We start from the raw sequence: 16,292 nt of genomic DNA, 5'->3' as shown, positions 1-16,292 counted from the left end.
AGAGCTGTCAACGCAACAACTGCCTTGGGTTGATGTTGGGTGTCTGTGAACCAGTGCTTAAAGATTGTAATGGGAACAGGCCATCCTGGGATATTAACTGACAATAGCTCTGTCCTTTGTGGATTGGAGCCTGCAATTCATTGTCCTTGCTAAGTCTGCTATTGGGCTGGAAGCTTCTTGAGTGTGGTAGATCTGGGGGCACTGTAGACACAATACCTACTCGCAGGTTGAGTCTGACCTGTTCTGAAGCAGAGCCACAAGACATATAATAGTGAGAGATTCGACAATTTGCACCTCTCTCTTTCTCTGTGGTGTTTGAGTTATGAGGCATTTCCATAGAATATGTACCATTTAAAATAACAATGTGACACTCTGTTTTCTGTGGATGCTCATGTGAGGTTTATCACTGACTTCTTTTTCTCTCTGCTCCTGCTCTTCCTGTCCCATACAGAAGCTCCAGTTTGTGTGGCAGGCATCGCCCTCTTTGGCCCAACAGCAAGAAATCTTCACTCACATTATGGACCAATACAGTTACTGCGTCCCTTCCTTTCTGCCATTCTCCAACAGGTAATAGAGTAGGTTTACTTTAATAACTTGAGGCAGAGTGGGCTGGTTCCTCAACCCTGAGATTGCACCATTTAATTAGATGCAGGTACATGGTGAGCTTACGAGTGTGGTGGAGTTGGAGTACCCATGTGCACGTCAGAGCGATGTGACATAGGTTTGAGTTTTGTTTTTGTTTTTCTTCACAGCATGCTTCTGTGGAGGCAGTGAGCAGATGCCACCTATCCACAGTAGAGGAGTACCAGATTGAGATCTGGTTTTTCACGATACAGAGCCTCTCTGTTGTTGTGAAAATGGAGGCGGGGGTTAAAAATCAGAGATCCTGCTACAAATACAGCACCCACAGTTTTCTTGGAGATGTGGTGCGTGGGGAATCAGGGCAGGTCGTAAATAATGCAGGTGCATTTTGCGAAGATTTTCAACCTACTGCTGGTGCGCATTATTTGCACCACCGAGATCAGTCATCCTCAGCTGAACTTGGTACTGATATAATGTAGGGTAAAAGTGAGGTCTGCAGATGCTGGAGATCACAGTTGAAAATGTGTTGCTGGTTAAAGTACTATTCCTTGGATGCTGCCTAACCTGCTGTGCTTTAACCAGCAACACATTTTCAACTGATATAATGTAATTAGTTTGTGCAAAGTTAGGAGGTAATAATCTTTCATGCAATGCACAAAAAAAAACAGCATTGTAAACGCAGTCCTACTGAGGTGCGATATTAATTGGTTTTGCTATGAACAAGGTGAAGTATTCAGTGGCCATTTTCATGTCTTGAAAAGAAATGGTTCAGGAACAGTGAACACTTATTTGTGAAGGAGAAGAAAAAATGCTTACGATTGATTAAATCTGACCCAAGGCTCTCTTTAAATACTATTTAGGTCTGGCTTTTATTGGAATGGCATTGCTGTTTTTCCTGACCCACCAAAAGATGGAATTTATCCTAATATGAGCCTCCCAGTGACCAATGAAACAATTCGTGCTTATGCAAAGACAATGGTATCCAACATAAAAGAGAGAGCAGGCTGGTTCCGATCTAGTCATGTTCTGTGGCCGTGGGTAAGCAATGCAAAATTTAAAATCGATTCTTGCTTTAAAATGCTGAATGGTATTTGTTTTATGGTAATGTGCTTTGTGACTCATTCATCAAAACTTTTTTTTATTCTTTCAAAACTAGCATTGTTGCCAGTCCCTGCGTAATGATACAAAGTGGTGATGCACCACTTTCTCGAATATGCCTGATTGGCTTGCAAGGGCACATTAAAGGCAGTTGAGAGTCAGTTGTATTCCTGAGGCTCTGTTCTGACCAGTTTAGGACAACAAATTTCTTTCCCTAAAGAGTGAACCAGATGGAGTTCCATAGTGAACTGGATTTGATTGTCATTGCTAACTTTATATTCCAGAATTGAAGTTCCACAGCTGCATGTCTTCAGACCATGTCCAGACCTCAGAATTTCTAGTCCAGTAGTGTGACCTCGATACCACTTTACCCCTCAATCTGAATTGGATTGGAATATTTAAAATATAACTAAACATGTTATAATCAATAGAAACTGTGTAAATTTTATTGGTGTTCGAACATACTAGTCCTTTGTTCCACATAGGGACAGTGTAGTGGCTCCGTGGTTAGCACTGCTGCCTCACAATGCCAGGGACCCGAGTTCGATTCCAGCCTCTGGCGACTGTCTGTTGAGTTTGCGCACTCTCTCCGTGCCTGTGTGGGTTTCCTCCGGGTGCTTCAGTTTCCTCCCACAGTCCAAAGATTTGCAGCTTAGGTGAAATGGCTATGCTTAATTGCCCATAATGTTCAGGGATGTGTAGGTTAGATGCATTAGTTAGGGTAAATTTAGAGTAACGGGTTAGGGGAATGGGCCTGGTTGGGTAACTGTTTGGAGAGTTAGTGTGGACTTGTTGGGCTGAAGGGCCTGTTTCCACACTGTAGGGATTCCATGATACTGTATAGTTTGGGCAGGTTCCTTTCCACACAAGTTACTTTTCCTTTATTTCCTTTGTACATGTTTCTTGTTTTCAGCATCTGATAGTCATTCTTATGTAAAGGTTATGTTGACTACTTAGATTACTTACAGTGTGGAAACAGGCCCTTCGGCCCAACAAGTCCACACCGACCCGCCGAAGCGCAACCCACCCATACCCCTACATTTACCCCTTACCTAACACTACGGACAATTTAGCATGGCCAATTCACCTGACCCGCACATCTTTGGACTATACCAACATTGAATCATGACTGAGTTGTCAAATCACTGTATGACATTAGGGCCTGATGAGTCTCAACTTTCTCGAGCTAAATGTCAGAACAACTGAAGTAATCCTGTATGATTCCTGTAACTTTTTTTGTACCTCGGGCATTGATTTCCTGATCAGCTTGGCTGACATGTGGCACCTTGATACATTAACACTGCCCAGTTTCCTCTCCATGTTACGTGTCTTATTAAGGCCATTTCTCGAACCAAAACATCTTCCATCTCTGCCTTTACCTTGTTTTCATCATTAGCAGAATATTTATTGCTAGTCACTGACCTTAATCCTGACTCCCCAAAGCCTATCCATGATCCGCAAAGTATAAATGGGAAGTGTAATGGAATACTTTTCACTTGTCTGGATGAGTTCCTTATACACTCACAGGGCGAGGGCATTGCTGGCTAGGCCAGCATTCTTTGCTCATTCCTAAATTCCCGAGAGGGCAGTTAAGAGTCAACCACATTGCTATGGGCCTGGAGTCACATGTAGGCCAGACTAGTTACGGATGGTAGTTCCCTTCCTTAAAGGACATTCGTGAAGTAGATGGGTCGCTCTGACAATCGACAGTGGATTGATGGTTGTGATTTGACTCTTAATTCTGGATTTTTATTTAATTCAAATTACCATCTGCCATGGCCCCAGGATATTACTTAGGTCTCTGGATTAATAGTCAAGTGATAATATAACTACGCCATCACCTTCCCCTAGTGCTGTTCCAACAACACTCAAGGAACTCAGCATCATCTAGGACAAAGCACCAACTTGACTGGTACCTCTTTGACCACTTTCAATATTCAGTGCTACTACACAGAGGCAGCAGTTTATCTCATAAACAAGATGGACTGGCTTACTTATTTTCTGTTTCACCGCCAGCAACAGTAGGTTCATCAACTGTTCTGGCCTCACCTTTGAACCTGCCCATCTCCTGTTTCTATCTTTGCTATATCCCTCCCTTTCCAACTTTCAGAAGCTTTGGATGGACCTTTCTCTTCAGCTGTGTTTTACCTAACCCCTCTTCCTTTTCTTCCTTGTAAACATTGCTCTATTTTGTTCATTTTGCCTGTAAAACAATCTTATGTGTCTTTGTATGTTTGAAGAACATTGAGATTGCTTCATGAAATTGTGTTGTCAGTTTGTATGCAATCTCCTTTTCATACTTTCTCCCTTCTTTTGATGACAGGGCTGTGATAAGCAATTCTTCAATGCCTCCGTACAGTTTAAGAACATGGATCCATTGATGGATTATATCAATCAACATACAGATGAATTTGGAGTTACAGTGCAATATGCCACATTAAGTGAATATATTCGTGCTGTTCACAATGCCAACCTCACTTGGGACATCCAAAAGAACCAGGACTTTCTCCCATACTCCTCTGGTAAGGATAGGCATGCAAAAGACATCATCTCTACAGGGATATGTATGGTTTTAATTTTAGAAGCAACAGGCTTCTTCTGTATCCATTTGTAAAGCACTTTTTTCTGTTGCTGAGGATACCAAACATTATCATGGACGGTGATTCTTTGCTGGTTGGATGTTGCAGTTCCTCACACAATGGGAGAATGCAAGTTGCCCTAAGTTATGATGTTCCCCAATATCATTGAATTTTGGGCTTTGAATTTTCAAACCCACAATGATGATCATTTAAGAGCAAGATATGAGAACAAGGGCCTACTGTCCTTGTACTGCTGGCAGCAGTGTTTGCAGCAAGATGATTTTGCAATGATCCGATGCTACAATTGCAATTTTGTGCAACCACACATTTCAACTGTTAAACCCAGGAATCTGATTTATAGTACGTCTCTTTTAACTAAAGTAAAATTATATTAGTTGCTTTAAATCCATTCTAAGGTGAAGAAAAATACTGTTTAAAGTAAACGTCCATCCTTTATTCTTTCTCCGTGACAAGTTACAAACTTTAAAATGTGTTGCTGGAAAAGCGCAGCAGGTCAGGCAGCATCAAAGAAGCAGGAGAATCGACGTTTCGGGCATAAGCCCTTCTTCAGGAATGAGGAGGGGGTGCCAAGCAGGCTAAGATAAAAGGTAGGGAGGAGGGACTTGGGGGAGGGGCGTTGGGAATACGATGGGTGGAAGGAGGTTAAGGTGAGGGTGATAGGCCGGAGAGGGGTGGGGGCGGAAAGGTCAGGAAGAAGATTGCAGTCAAGAAGGCGGTGCTGAGTCTGAGGGGTTGGGACTGAAAAAAGGAGGGAAAATGAGGAAGCTGGAGAAATCTGAGTTCATCCCTTGTGGTTGGAGGGTTCCTAGACGGAAGATGAGGCACTCTTCCTCCAGGCATCGTGTTGCTATGGTCTGCCGATGGAGGAGGCCAAGGACCTACATATCCTTGGCGGAGTGGGAGGGGGAGTTAAAGTGTTCAGCCACGGGGCAGTTGGATTGGTTGGTGCAGGTGTCCCAGAGGTGTTCTCTGAAACGTTTTGCAAGTAGGCGGCCTGTCTCCCCAATGTATAGGAGCCTACATCGGGTGCAGCGGATGCAGTAAATGATGTGTGTGGAGGTGCAGGTGAATTTCTAACAGATATGGAAGGATCCCTTGGGGCCTTGGAGGGAAGTGAGGGGGGAAGTGTGCGCTTAAGTTTTGCATTTTTTGCGGTTGCAGGGGAAGGTGCCGGGAATGGAGGTTGGTGGGGCGTGTGGATCTGACGAGGGAGTCGTGGAGGGAGTGGTCTTTCCGGAACGCTGATAGGGGAGGGGAGGGAAATATATCCTTGGTGGTGGGATCTGTTTGGAGCTGGCAGAAATGACGAAGGATGATATGATGTATCTGGAGGTTGGTGGGGTGGTAGGTGAGGACCAGTGGGGTTCTGTCCTGGTGGCGATTGGAGGGGCGTGGTTCATGGGCAGAGAAGTGAGAAGTGGAGAAGATGTGGTGGAGAGCATCGTCAACCACGTCTGAGGGGAAATTGTGGTCTTTGAAGAAGGAGATCATCTGGGTTGTTCGGTATTGGAATTGGAACCCCTGGGAGCAGATAAGGCGAAGGAATTGGGAATATGGAATGGCGTTTTTACAGGGTGCAGGGTGGGAGGAGGTGTAATCTAGGTAGCTATGGGAGTCAGTCAGTTTATAGTAAACGTCCATGTTGAGTCGGTCGTCCGAGATAGAAATGGAGAGGTCTAAGAAGGGGAGGGAAGAGTCTGTGACAGTCTAGGTAAATTTGAGGTCGGTGTGGAAGGTGTTGGTAAAGTGGATGAACTGTTCAACCTCCTCGTGGGAGCACGAGGTAGCGCCGATACAGTCATCGATGTAGCGGAGGAAAAGGTGGAGGGTGGTGCCAGTGTAATTGTGGAAGATGGACTGTTCCACATATCCGACGAAGAGGTAGGCATAGCTGGGGCCCATGCGGGTGACCATGGCTACTCCTTTGGTTTGGAGGAAGTGGGAGGATTGGAAAGAGAAGTTGTTCAGAGTGAGGACCAGTTCAGTCAGTCGAAGGAGGGTGTCAGTGGAAGGTTACTGGTTGGTTCGGCGGGAAAGGAAGAAGCAGAGGCCTTTGAGGCCTTCGTGATGGGGGATGGAGGTGTATAGGGACTGAATGTCCATGGTGAAGATAAGGCGTTGGGAGCCAGGGAAGCGAAAATCATGGAGGAGAGGGCGTGGGTGGTATCCTGAGCGTAGGTAGGGAGTTCTTGGACTAAGGGGCACAGGACCGTGACAGGGTATGCAAAAATGAGTTCGGTGGGGCAGGAGCAGGCTGAGTCCCACAAGGAGGTTGAACAGTTCATCCACTTTACTAACACCTTCCACCCCGACCTCAAATTTACCTGGACCGTCTCAGACTCCTTCCTCCCCTTCCTAGACCTCTCCATTTCTATCTCGGGCTACCAACTCAACACGGATATTTACTATAAACCGACTGACTCCCACAGCTACCTAGACTACACCTCCTCCCACCCTGCCCCCTGTAAAAATGCCATCCCATATTCCCAATTCCTTCGCCTTCACCGCATCTGCTCCGTGGAGGACCGATTCCAATACCGAACAACCCAGATGACCCCCTTCTTCAAAGACCGCCATTTCCCCTGAGACGTGGTTGACGATGCTCTCCACCGCATCTCCTCCACTTCCCGCTCCTCCGCCCTTGAACCCCACCCACTAATCGCCATCAGGACAGAACCCCACTGGTCCTCACCTACCACCCCACTAGCCTCCATATGCATTGTATCATCCGTCGTCATTTCCGCCACCTCCAAACGGACCCCACCACCAGAGATATATTTCCCTCCCCTCCCCTATCAGTGTTCCGAAAAGACCACTCCCTCTGTGACTCCCTCGTCAGATCCACACCCCCCACCAATCCAACCTCCACTCCCGGCACCTTCCCCTGCAACCGCAAAAAATGCAAAACTTGCGCCCACTCCTCCCCCCTCACTTCCCTCCAAGGCCCCAAGGGATCCTTCCATATCCGTCAGAAATTCACCTGCACCTCCACACACATTTTACTGCATCCGCTGCACCCGATGTGGCCTCCTATACATTGGGGAGACAGGCCGCCTACTTGCGGAACGTTTCAGAGAACACCTCTGGGACATCCGCACCAACCAACCCAATCGCCCCGTGGCTGAACACTTTAACTCCCCCTCTCACTGCGCCAAGGACATGTAGGTCCTTGGCCTCCTCCATCACCAGACCTTAGCAACACGACGCCTGGAGGAAGAGCGCCTCATCTTCCGTCTAGGAACCCTCCAACCACAGGGGATGAATGCAGATTTCTCCAACTTCCACATTTCCCCTCCCACCACCTTTTCTCAGTCCCAAACCTCAGACTCAGCACCGCCTTCTTGACCTGCAATCTTCTTCCCGACCTCTCCGCCCCCACCCCTTCTCCGGCCTATCACCCTCACCTTAACCTCCTTCCACCTATTATATTCCCAACGGCCCTTCCCCTCCTCTCTCTCCTCCCTACCTTTTATCTTAGCCTGCTTGGCACACCCTCCTCATTCCTGAAGAAGGGCTCATGCCCGAAACGTCGATTCTCCTTCTCCTTGGATGCTGCCTGACCTGCTGCGCTTTTCCAGCAACACATTTTTAAGCTCTGATCTCTAGCATTTGCAGTCCTCACTTTCTCCAAGTTACAAACTTTTCTTGTCTCTATCATTGCACTAAATTGCAGTATGTTGGTAGATTATCCAAGACGGTGATGGAGGTCATTGGTTATTTAGGGATTTGTGTCTGTGAATCAGGTCAATACTTCTTGCAGTGCAACTGCATTTTGTATAAATGTCTGCAAAGAACTCAGAAAGATGATTCTATCTCTCCTGCCGTTGAATGTGATGCCACTGCTGGGCTCTGCCAGTACCTGCAGGGGGAGCCATTGCCTGATTTACGCATCAGCTACTTGTAAGATGAAGGTCAGAATTTGACAATTGCTTCTGATTACTGCTCCCTCACACTGGGGATAGGTACTTGGAGATGGATAGGTTCTTCAAGCTTATTGCAAGTCTAACCAGTGGCTTATTGCAAGTCTAACCATGATTTTCATTTATTAGTCCTCACCTTAAAAATCATTGTTTTATTTTGAGTTTGAAGAGAGCAGATGCACTTTTCTGAAGTGATAGAGAGAATTCTCTGCTCAGTAGAGTCAGTGTGCTGGAACGAGATGTGCTTTTAAATTCTATGCAAGGAACTGATAATGTTGTCATTTTCTGTATTGGTTGGGATAAATAACTGACAGGGCTTAGCTACCCTTCGTTATTTCTACATTTATGCTCCTGTTGATTGCTAACTTCTGATTCATTGTACTCTTTAACTCGTCTTCACTGAGTTCCGTCGAACTCAATGTTCGAACTCGTTGTTTTAACAAATTGTGATTTAATGGCTTTTTTTATAACAAATTGCAAAACATGTTCTGTTTCTAAAAGGATATGATTGATGTTGCTTACAAGTTTAAAATATTTTGGCTGCTGGTGGATTTTCACGCTATTTAAAGATCACTGTGTGGTGCATTCTAATCCCAGACATGGTCACAGCCACGTTTGAAGTATGGGAGTGGTGGCAGATAATAAACCTGTTTGGTCATGTTATGAAACACCTTTACAGTCACCAAATCCAGAGGTGAGATTTGAACTCAGAACTCCTGGCATAGAGTTGTAGGAGTTACCACACCAGACGATCTCCTTTAGAAGTACAGTTTCAGGCCTTTGTATTTCACCAAATGGCTAGACAAATTGCCCAACTTAATCAGCTACAAATTACTTTAAGGGTGTAATATTTCCCCCTTTTAAACAGATCACCTCCTTGCTCTTCTTTGCTTCACTGATTTGAGTTTCCCATTGTTGTCTGTGTGTGTCAGGCACTGCAGAATGGAAGCCAGGTGCTGGCTCTGAAGGAGGGATGAGGATCATTAGAAACACAGCCATTCACATATGGTGCATTTTCTATTCAATGCACTTAAACCCAACTAATGTGCAAGCTCTCGGGAAGGATAAGAATAGCAGGTGGACTGATTCTTTGCTCTGCTGGCCATTGGTTTTTTGTTGTTGTTTGGGACAGCATTGACCTGGTTAAAAAGAGCTATGTGTTTAATCCTGTGACCAGAAAAGCCAACTGAGCAAAACTACAGCCAGAATGGTGTTGCCACCTTGATCTGTCATAATATCTGATGACGGAATTAATAAGACCGCCAAATTTGTCTTAAGTAAAACCACCATCACTAAGTGGACATAGAAAGAATTTAATCCAATTGACCTCAAAGTTCCGGTTTGTAAAGCACGTGAAATTCATCTTGAATTTAGGCATTTTTCTCTTATTATCTGATATTTTCCATTACTATGAGTAACTTTGTGGTTTCCACTTGCTGATACCACATCACATAGATGACGCCAAGGCGTGCAGACATTATACCATTCAACTTCATTTATAATTACTAGCTTTCCAAATTTTAAATGGATGAACTGTTGCCTTTATTGCTGAACTCTTTTTTTTTATTATGTTTCACATTACAATTGCACAGAAGAAAAGAAATTTAAATTATTTATCGACATTGGATGTTGCTGGCTTATATTTTAACTGTCTTGTTTCAGAGCCATTTCAAGCTTGGACTGGATTTTATGCCTCTCGGAATATACTCAAAGGTCTGGCCCGGAGAGCGAATTCATTCCTCTATGCTTGTGAATCCCTTTTCACGTTGTATCTCTTGAGATACCCATTAGGATCGGTAGACAAATTTTGGGCTTTACAACAAATTCAGCACTTAAGATGGGCAGTTTCAGAGGTGAGGTCTTTCAGGCACCTTGTTGGTCAACTACATTTGCTGGTGAAGCATTAAGCAAAGAAGTATTCCAAATTCTGTTCATGGCCCATCTTGAAATGCTGATCAAAATCCCGACATGTTTAATTGGTTTTCTTTTTTTCCTGAGTTCTTTACCTGGTAGACAGGCCTGCCTCACAATGTAAACAAACTCCACCACAGTTAAGGTAAGAACGCAGTTACTAAACCCACAGCAGTCAGAATGGGCATGGAACCCCATGTTATTGTCAGTAACTGGATCCACACACCCATCCATCCTACAAAGCCAGTGGACAGTGGGGTTGCTGTGGCAACATCCACTTTTCAATCCATGTTGTAGCTGGAACTGTGGATAATGATGATAAAGACAAACATTATCAAAAAGAGTACTATCTCAGAAAGCAAATCACTGCAGTTATGGTCCTAAATGTAAGACTGAAATTTGGTCAGTGTGACAACTTAAGAAATCAGACTCATTTCAAGATGGAACATGTACAAAAAAAATATAAAACTGACCATGCAGGAAAGAAGTCATGGTCCTACCAGTCCTGGACTGTTCTCTCATTTAACAGTGATGACTGGTGGTAGTTTAACCTGAGAGTCACTAAGCCTCAGATGAGGGGAGAGGTTTGAGAAGGACAGACCTTCATAGTAACTTCAGTCGGTGCGGGAATAAACGCACATTATTGGTGTCACTCAGCTGCCTAACCAACTGAACTAACATAAAAACTAGATGCAGGAGTAGGCCTTTACTTTACTTTACACTACAGTGTGGAAACAGGCCCTTCTGCCCAATAAGTCCACACTGACCCACCTTCCAGCTTGTACCATCATTCAATATGATCATAGCTGATAATGCAAACTCAGTATCCCATTCCCACTTTCTCTCCATACTCCTGAATCCCTTTAGCTGCAAGGCAAAAAGGGGACATGAGATAGCTTTGGCAAAGAGAATTAAGGAGAATCCAAAGGGTTTTTTTCAAATACATTTAGGACAAAAGGGTAACCAGGGAGAGAATAGGACCCCTCAAAGATCAGCAAGGCGGCCTTTGTGTGGAGCTGCAGAAAATGGGGGAGATACTAAATGAGTATTTTGCATCAGCATTTACTGTGGAAAAGGATATGGAAGGTATAGACTGTAAGGAAATAGATGGTGACATCTTGCAAAATGTCCAGATTACAGAGGAGGATGTCTTGAAATGGGTAAAGGCAGATAAATCCCCAGGACCTGACCAGGTGTACCCGGGAACTCTGTGGGAAGCTAGAGAAGTGATTTCTGGGCCTCTTGCTGAGATATTTGTATCATTGATACTCACAGGTGAGGTGCCGGAAGACTGGAGGTTGGCAAACATGGTGCCACTGTTTAAGAAGGGTGGTAAGGACAAGCCAGGGGACGATAGACCGGTGAGCCTGACGTCAGTGGTGGGCAAGTAGTTGGAGGGATTTCTGAGGGACAGGATGTAGATGTATTTGGATAGGCAAGGACTGATTAGGGATAGTCAACATGGCTTTGTGCGTGGGAAATCATGTCTCACAAATTTGATTGAGTTTTTTGAAGGAATAACAAAGACGAGGGCAGAGCAGTAGATGTGATCTATATGGACTTCAGTAAGGCGTTCAACAAGGTTCCCCATGGGAGACTGATTAGCAAGGTTAGATCTCATGGAATACAGGGAGAACTAGCCATTTGGATACAGAACTGGCTCAAAGGTAGAAGACAGAGGGTGGTGGTGGAGGGTTGTTTTTCAGACTGGAGACCTGTGACCAGTAGAGTGCCACAAGGATCGGTGCTGGGTCCTCTACTTTTTGTCATTTACATAAATGATTTGCATGCGAGCATTCGAGGTACAGTTAGTAAGTTTGCAGATGACACCAAAATTGGAGGTGTAGTGGACAGCGAAGAGGGTTACCTCAGATTACAACAGGATCTGGACCAGATGGGCGAATGGGCTGGTAAGTGGCAGATGGCTGGTTTCCTTCCTATCGGAAGGATGTTGTGAAACTTGAAAGGGTTCAGAAAAGATTTACAAGGATGTTGCCAGGGTTGGAGGATTTGAGCTACAGGGAGGGGCTGAACAGGTTGGGGCTGTCTTCCCTGGAGCGACGGAGGCTGAGGGGTGACCTTATAGAAGTTTACAAAATTATGAGGGTCATGGATAAGGCAAATAGGCAAAGTCTTTTCTCTCGGGTTGGGGAGTCCTGAACTAGAGGGCATAGGTTTAAGGTGAGAGGGGAAAGATATAAAAGAGACCCAAGGGGCAACTTTTTCATTCAGACAGTGGTATGTTTATGGAATGAGCTGCCAGAGGAAGTGGTAGAGGCTGGTTCAATTGCAACATTTAAGAGGCATCTGGATGGGTGTATGAATAAGAACGGTTGGGAGGGATATGGGCCGGGTGCTGGCAGGTGGGACTAAATTGGGTTGGGATATTTGGTCGGCATGGATCGGTTGGACCGAAGGGTCTGTTTCCATGCTGTACACCTCTATGACCACGTCCACTCCATCTTGAGTATATCTAATGAACTGGCCCTTGTGGAAGAGAGTTTCTCAGGTTCACAACTCTCTGAGTGAAGAAATTCTTCCTCATCTCCTTAACCTTTATGATAGAGACAATGGCTTACTTGTAACTAACCCCATGCAGTAACTAAGAAAGATTGAGGTACTTTTAAATTTAGCTTTGCACATCGCCCAGAATTTGCATGTGGGGATATAATGCCTCAAGACATCATAATTGTTTGCCTTGACAAGAGACACAGTACCCTGCTGAATGGAAACATGTGGTCCATTAAAATAATTAATGTCATGAAATAAAAGCAGATATAGCTGGGAAAACTCAGCAGGCCTGGCATCATCTGTGGAGAGAAATCAGAGTTATCGTTTCGGGTTTTATCATGAAATTGTTAATTTCAAATTGTGTTTCTTTAAAAAGCAAATGTAACTTTGGTCTGCACGGTCTGTTTAATCTTCATGGAAATTTATGTGTTAGGTACAACATCACGATGCTGTAACTGGGACAGAATCTCCAAAAGTGAGAGATATGTACATGGCTCACCTATTTCAAGGGATTTGGGCTGTGAAATTAGTGATGGCTGCTATATTTCAAGAAACCCAGAACACTCCAAAGGATAAATTGGACTTTCCACTTCCCCATACTCAGGACACCAGAAATACAGGTGCTGAACAATTTCTTAAATAAGTTCTGAAGTCTTCTTGAATATTACAAACAGTTTCATGTTAACTGGACAGTGCAGGCAGGCCAAGTCGTTGACAAGAAATGCAGTTATTATCTTCAATTCAAATACACAGTAAGGCAAAAATTGTTTTTGCCAACATGTAAAGTAATTTCGTCACCAGCTCGGCCGTTGGAAAATAGTGAAGGTTGAGACAAACTTTGCAGTGATTTCTTTTTTTCTGTTTCATGGCAGGGTGCAGGGTTTCAATAGATTCATCATTCGTTTGCAGATTTTTGGTTTTAGCCTAATTTTATTGCCTTTTAAATGGTGTTTGAGGTATTATGTGTTCCCTCTCTTCCAAATTAAGAGTCTCTTCACCACCACTCTTCGCTTTTGCATGCTTGTGTTGACAATTCCCTGCCCCATTGACAGGTTTCTACTAAAACACAGACTCCAGGTTATAAAGTGAAGTGCAGTTTGATCTCCAGTTTGAAGTTCTAACAGGACTGATGAGAAGTGAGCCAGTGGCTGGAACGCAATGATTGTTGTCAGCTTGGGCTTGATCATCTGCATTAATACCATAACTAACTGAAATTGTAATGACTAGTGATTAAAACCTGCATAAAAGTCATTACAAACAAATCTGCCTCTTCATGTGGATTTTGACCTTTCAAAAGCCAGGTTGCTGTCCCTATAGTTTCTACTCAAGCAGTTGTGGGTAAGATTTTAAAATCACAAAATTGATTCACAGAAATTCCATTTGGATGCATCTCCATGTCTGAATCTTGAAGCAATGCTGTAACATTATTGTGAATCCTGGTCAAATCACTCACCTCAATAAAATAGCTCTAGCTAATAAAACTGCAATGAAAAAGGATATGTGACAGTGCAGGAAATTGGAATTAGTGCATTTTTATGGTAGTTATGTCAGTGCAGACTTGATGAGCTGAAGGACCTTTTCTGTGCTGTGTGAATCTATGAACCAATAAGTCTGCAACTTGCTGCCTTATCAAATTATTTTCTTTAAAAGAACTGAAGGGACTCAATGGTGATTTGATGAAGTCAATTGATGAAAAATAATCAACAGATGTAACATTGGTTAAAATGAATTTGAAATGCTAAAGAATTGTTTGTGAGTGCATGTGCAAGCATAAGCTTAAAATAAAAGTTTAATCGCATTGTATCAGCTGTTAAAACAAAACAGAGATGCTTGTGTTTTTATCCATTAATAATGTGGGCAGTACTTCTAAACTTTGAAGTCTTGATGAAAGGGAGCTGTTATACTCCTCACTCCATGGTGTCCCACTTTTAAAATGATCCATTGCAATGGGATATAATTATCTGAAAGCAATAAAACTAGTTGATGGCAATTTTTAAAAATCACACATAGGCACACATTAGAATTAAGAAGTGCATCCAGAAAGTTAAAAGTTTGAAAACACAAGTATCTGATCAGCCTCTGGTTCCTGAAGAGCAAATAGTTAAATGTTGCACTGAATGTCACCAACAGCTTTGAAATTGAGAGTGGAAAGGTCAGTTTTTGACAATTTTGGTTTTGAATTCTGACAGAAGTTCCTTTTTCGTGATGTCTTTTTTTAAAAAAAAGCTAGTTTGCAACACTCTGAGTAAAATAAATCCTTCCTTGCTTTACCTGCAGTCCAGAGGTATTAAGGGATAATTCTTTGACTGTGACCTTCACAGCATGCTAAGTCCGAACCCAGAAGAGTATACTGTCTGTGAAATGTTCAGTCCCACTAAGGTGGAATTAAAACTGAAACTGGCCTTTTAGCCCTTGTGTATTCCTGGAGGATAGAAAAGACATTTCTGCAGGAGGTGACTTCCTGCCAAAAGTGGAGAGTTAGTTAGACTCCCACCTCGTTATCTGTTCTTATTAAATCTCTTCCTGTCTGAAGCATCCTGACAATTTTGCCAGACAGTCATTGAATACAAATCCACAGTTCTTCCATAGCAGTCCTTCTTTTAAAGAGCTGAAAATGTGTTGCTGGAAAAGTGCAGCAGTTCAGGCAGCATCCAAGGAGCAGGAGAATCGATGTTTCGGGCATGAGCCCTTCTTCAGGAATGAGGAAAGTGTGTCCAGCAGGCTAAGATAAAATGAAGGGAGGAGGGACTTGGGGGAGGGGCGTTGGAAATGCGATAGGTGGAAAGAGTTTAAGGTGAGGGTGATAGGCCGGAGTGGGGGTGGGGCAGAGGGGTCAGGAAGAAGATTGCAGGTTAGGAAGGTGGTGCTGAGTTCGAGGGTTGGGACTGAGACAAAGTGGGGGGAGGGGAAGTGAGGAAACTGGAGAAATTATCTTAGCCTGCTTGGCACACTCTCCTCATTCCTTAAGAAGGGCTCATGCCCGAAACGTCAATTCTCCTGTTCCTTGGATGCTGCCTGACCTGCTGCACTTTTCCAACAACACATTTTCAGCTCTGATCTCCAGCATCTGCAGTCCTCACTTTCTTCTTTTAAGATCACAGGCAGTCCCCAGATTGCGAAAAGATTCCATTGCAGTTTCTGTTGACAATTGATATGTATGTAAGTTGGAACACAATGTAGGACAATGTAAAGCAGCATTCATAAGTACAGGAAATATTTGTGTGTTGTGTCTTTAAAATTACACCCCTGTATGAAATCGTGTTCAGAAGTACAAGTGTTTGCAACAAATACAGAAATTGCTGGAAAAGCTCCACATTGTGAAGAAACATCAGAGTTAACGTTTTGGGTCCAGTGACCCTTCCTCAGAACTGATGGTTGCTAGGAAAATGTTGTTTTTTATGCAGAAGATAGGGTGGGGGAGGGGAGAAGTGAACCATAGGTGATTGGGATATAGCCCAAAGAGTGAGGAGAACAGTTGGACACACAAAGGAGTGGATAATGATCTGGTTAGGAGGGTGAGTAGCTGTTATGGAATGTATGGAAGTTAATTTGACAGTTATATAGTTAATGGAGTAATGCATGCATTGGATCATGTCACAGGTAAGTAATAGATAAGCTCATGCTGAGGATAATGGGAGCACACTATGATAGGCTTGTCAAATCACGTGAT

At 43.8% G+C, this 16,292-nt stretch overlaps 1 protein-coding gene across 2 annotated transcripts in view; it reads left to right on the top strand.

Moving 5' to 3' along the window:
* The window catches only part of man2b2 (mannosidase, alpha, class 2B, member 2), a 67,365-nt gene that overhangs the window by 16,428 nt on the left and 34,645 nt on the right, over positions 1-16,292 (top strand). For both annotated transcript variants that reach the window (XM_060851587.1, XM_060851586.1), the window contains 5 exons: positions 452-567; positions 1,443-1,620; positions 4,004-4,202; positions 9,863-10,053; positions 13,056-13,242. In XM_060851587.1, the coding sequence (XP_060707570.1) occupies positions 452-567; positions 1,443-1,620; positions 4,004-4,202; positions 9,863-10,053; positions 13,056-13,242 (871 nt within the window). The remainder of the gene's footprint in view (positions 1-451; positions 568-1,442; positions 1,621-4,003; positions 4,203-9,862; positions 10,054-13,055; positions 13,243-16,292) is intronic.

This window comes from Hemiscyllium ocellatum, chromosome 36 (assembly GCF_020745735.1).
Source record: "Hemiscyllium ocellatum isolate sHemOce1 chromosome 36, sHemOce1.pat.X.cur, whole genome shotgun sequence".
In the NCBI taxonomy this organism is placed as follows: domain Eukaryota; kingdom Metazoa; phylum Chordata; class Chondrichthyes; order Orectolobiformes; family Hemiscylliidae; genus Hemiscyllium; species Hemiscyllium ocellatum.
Note: the sequence above shows the minus strand (reverse complement) of the source record. Positions and strands in the feature narration are given on the sequence as shown.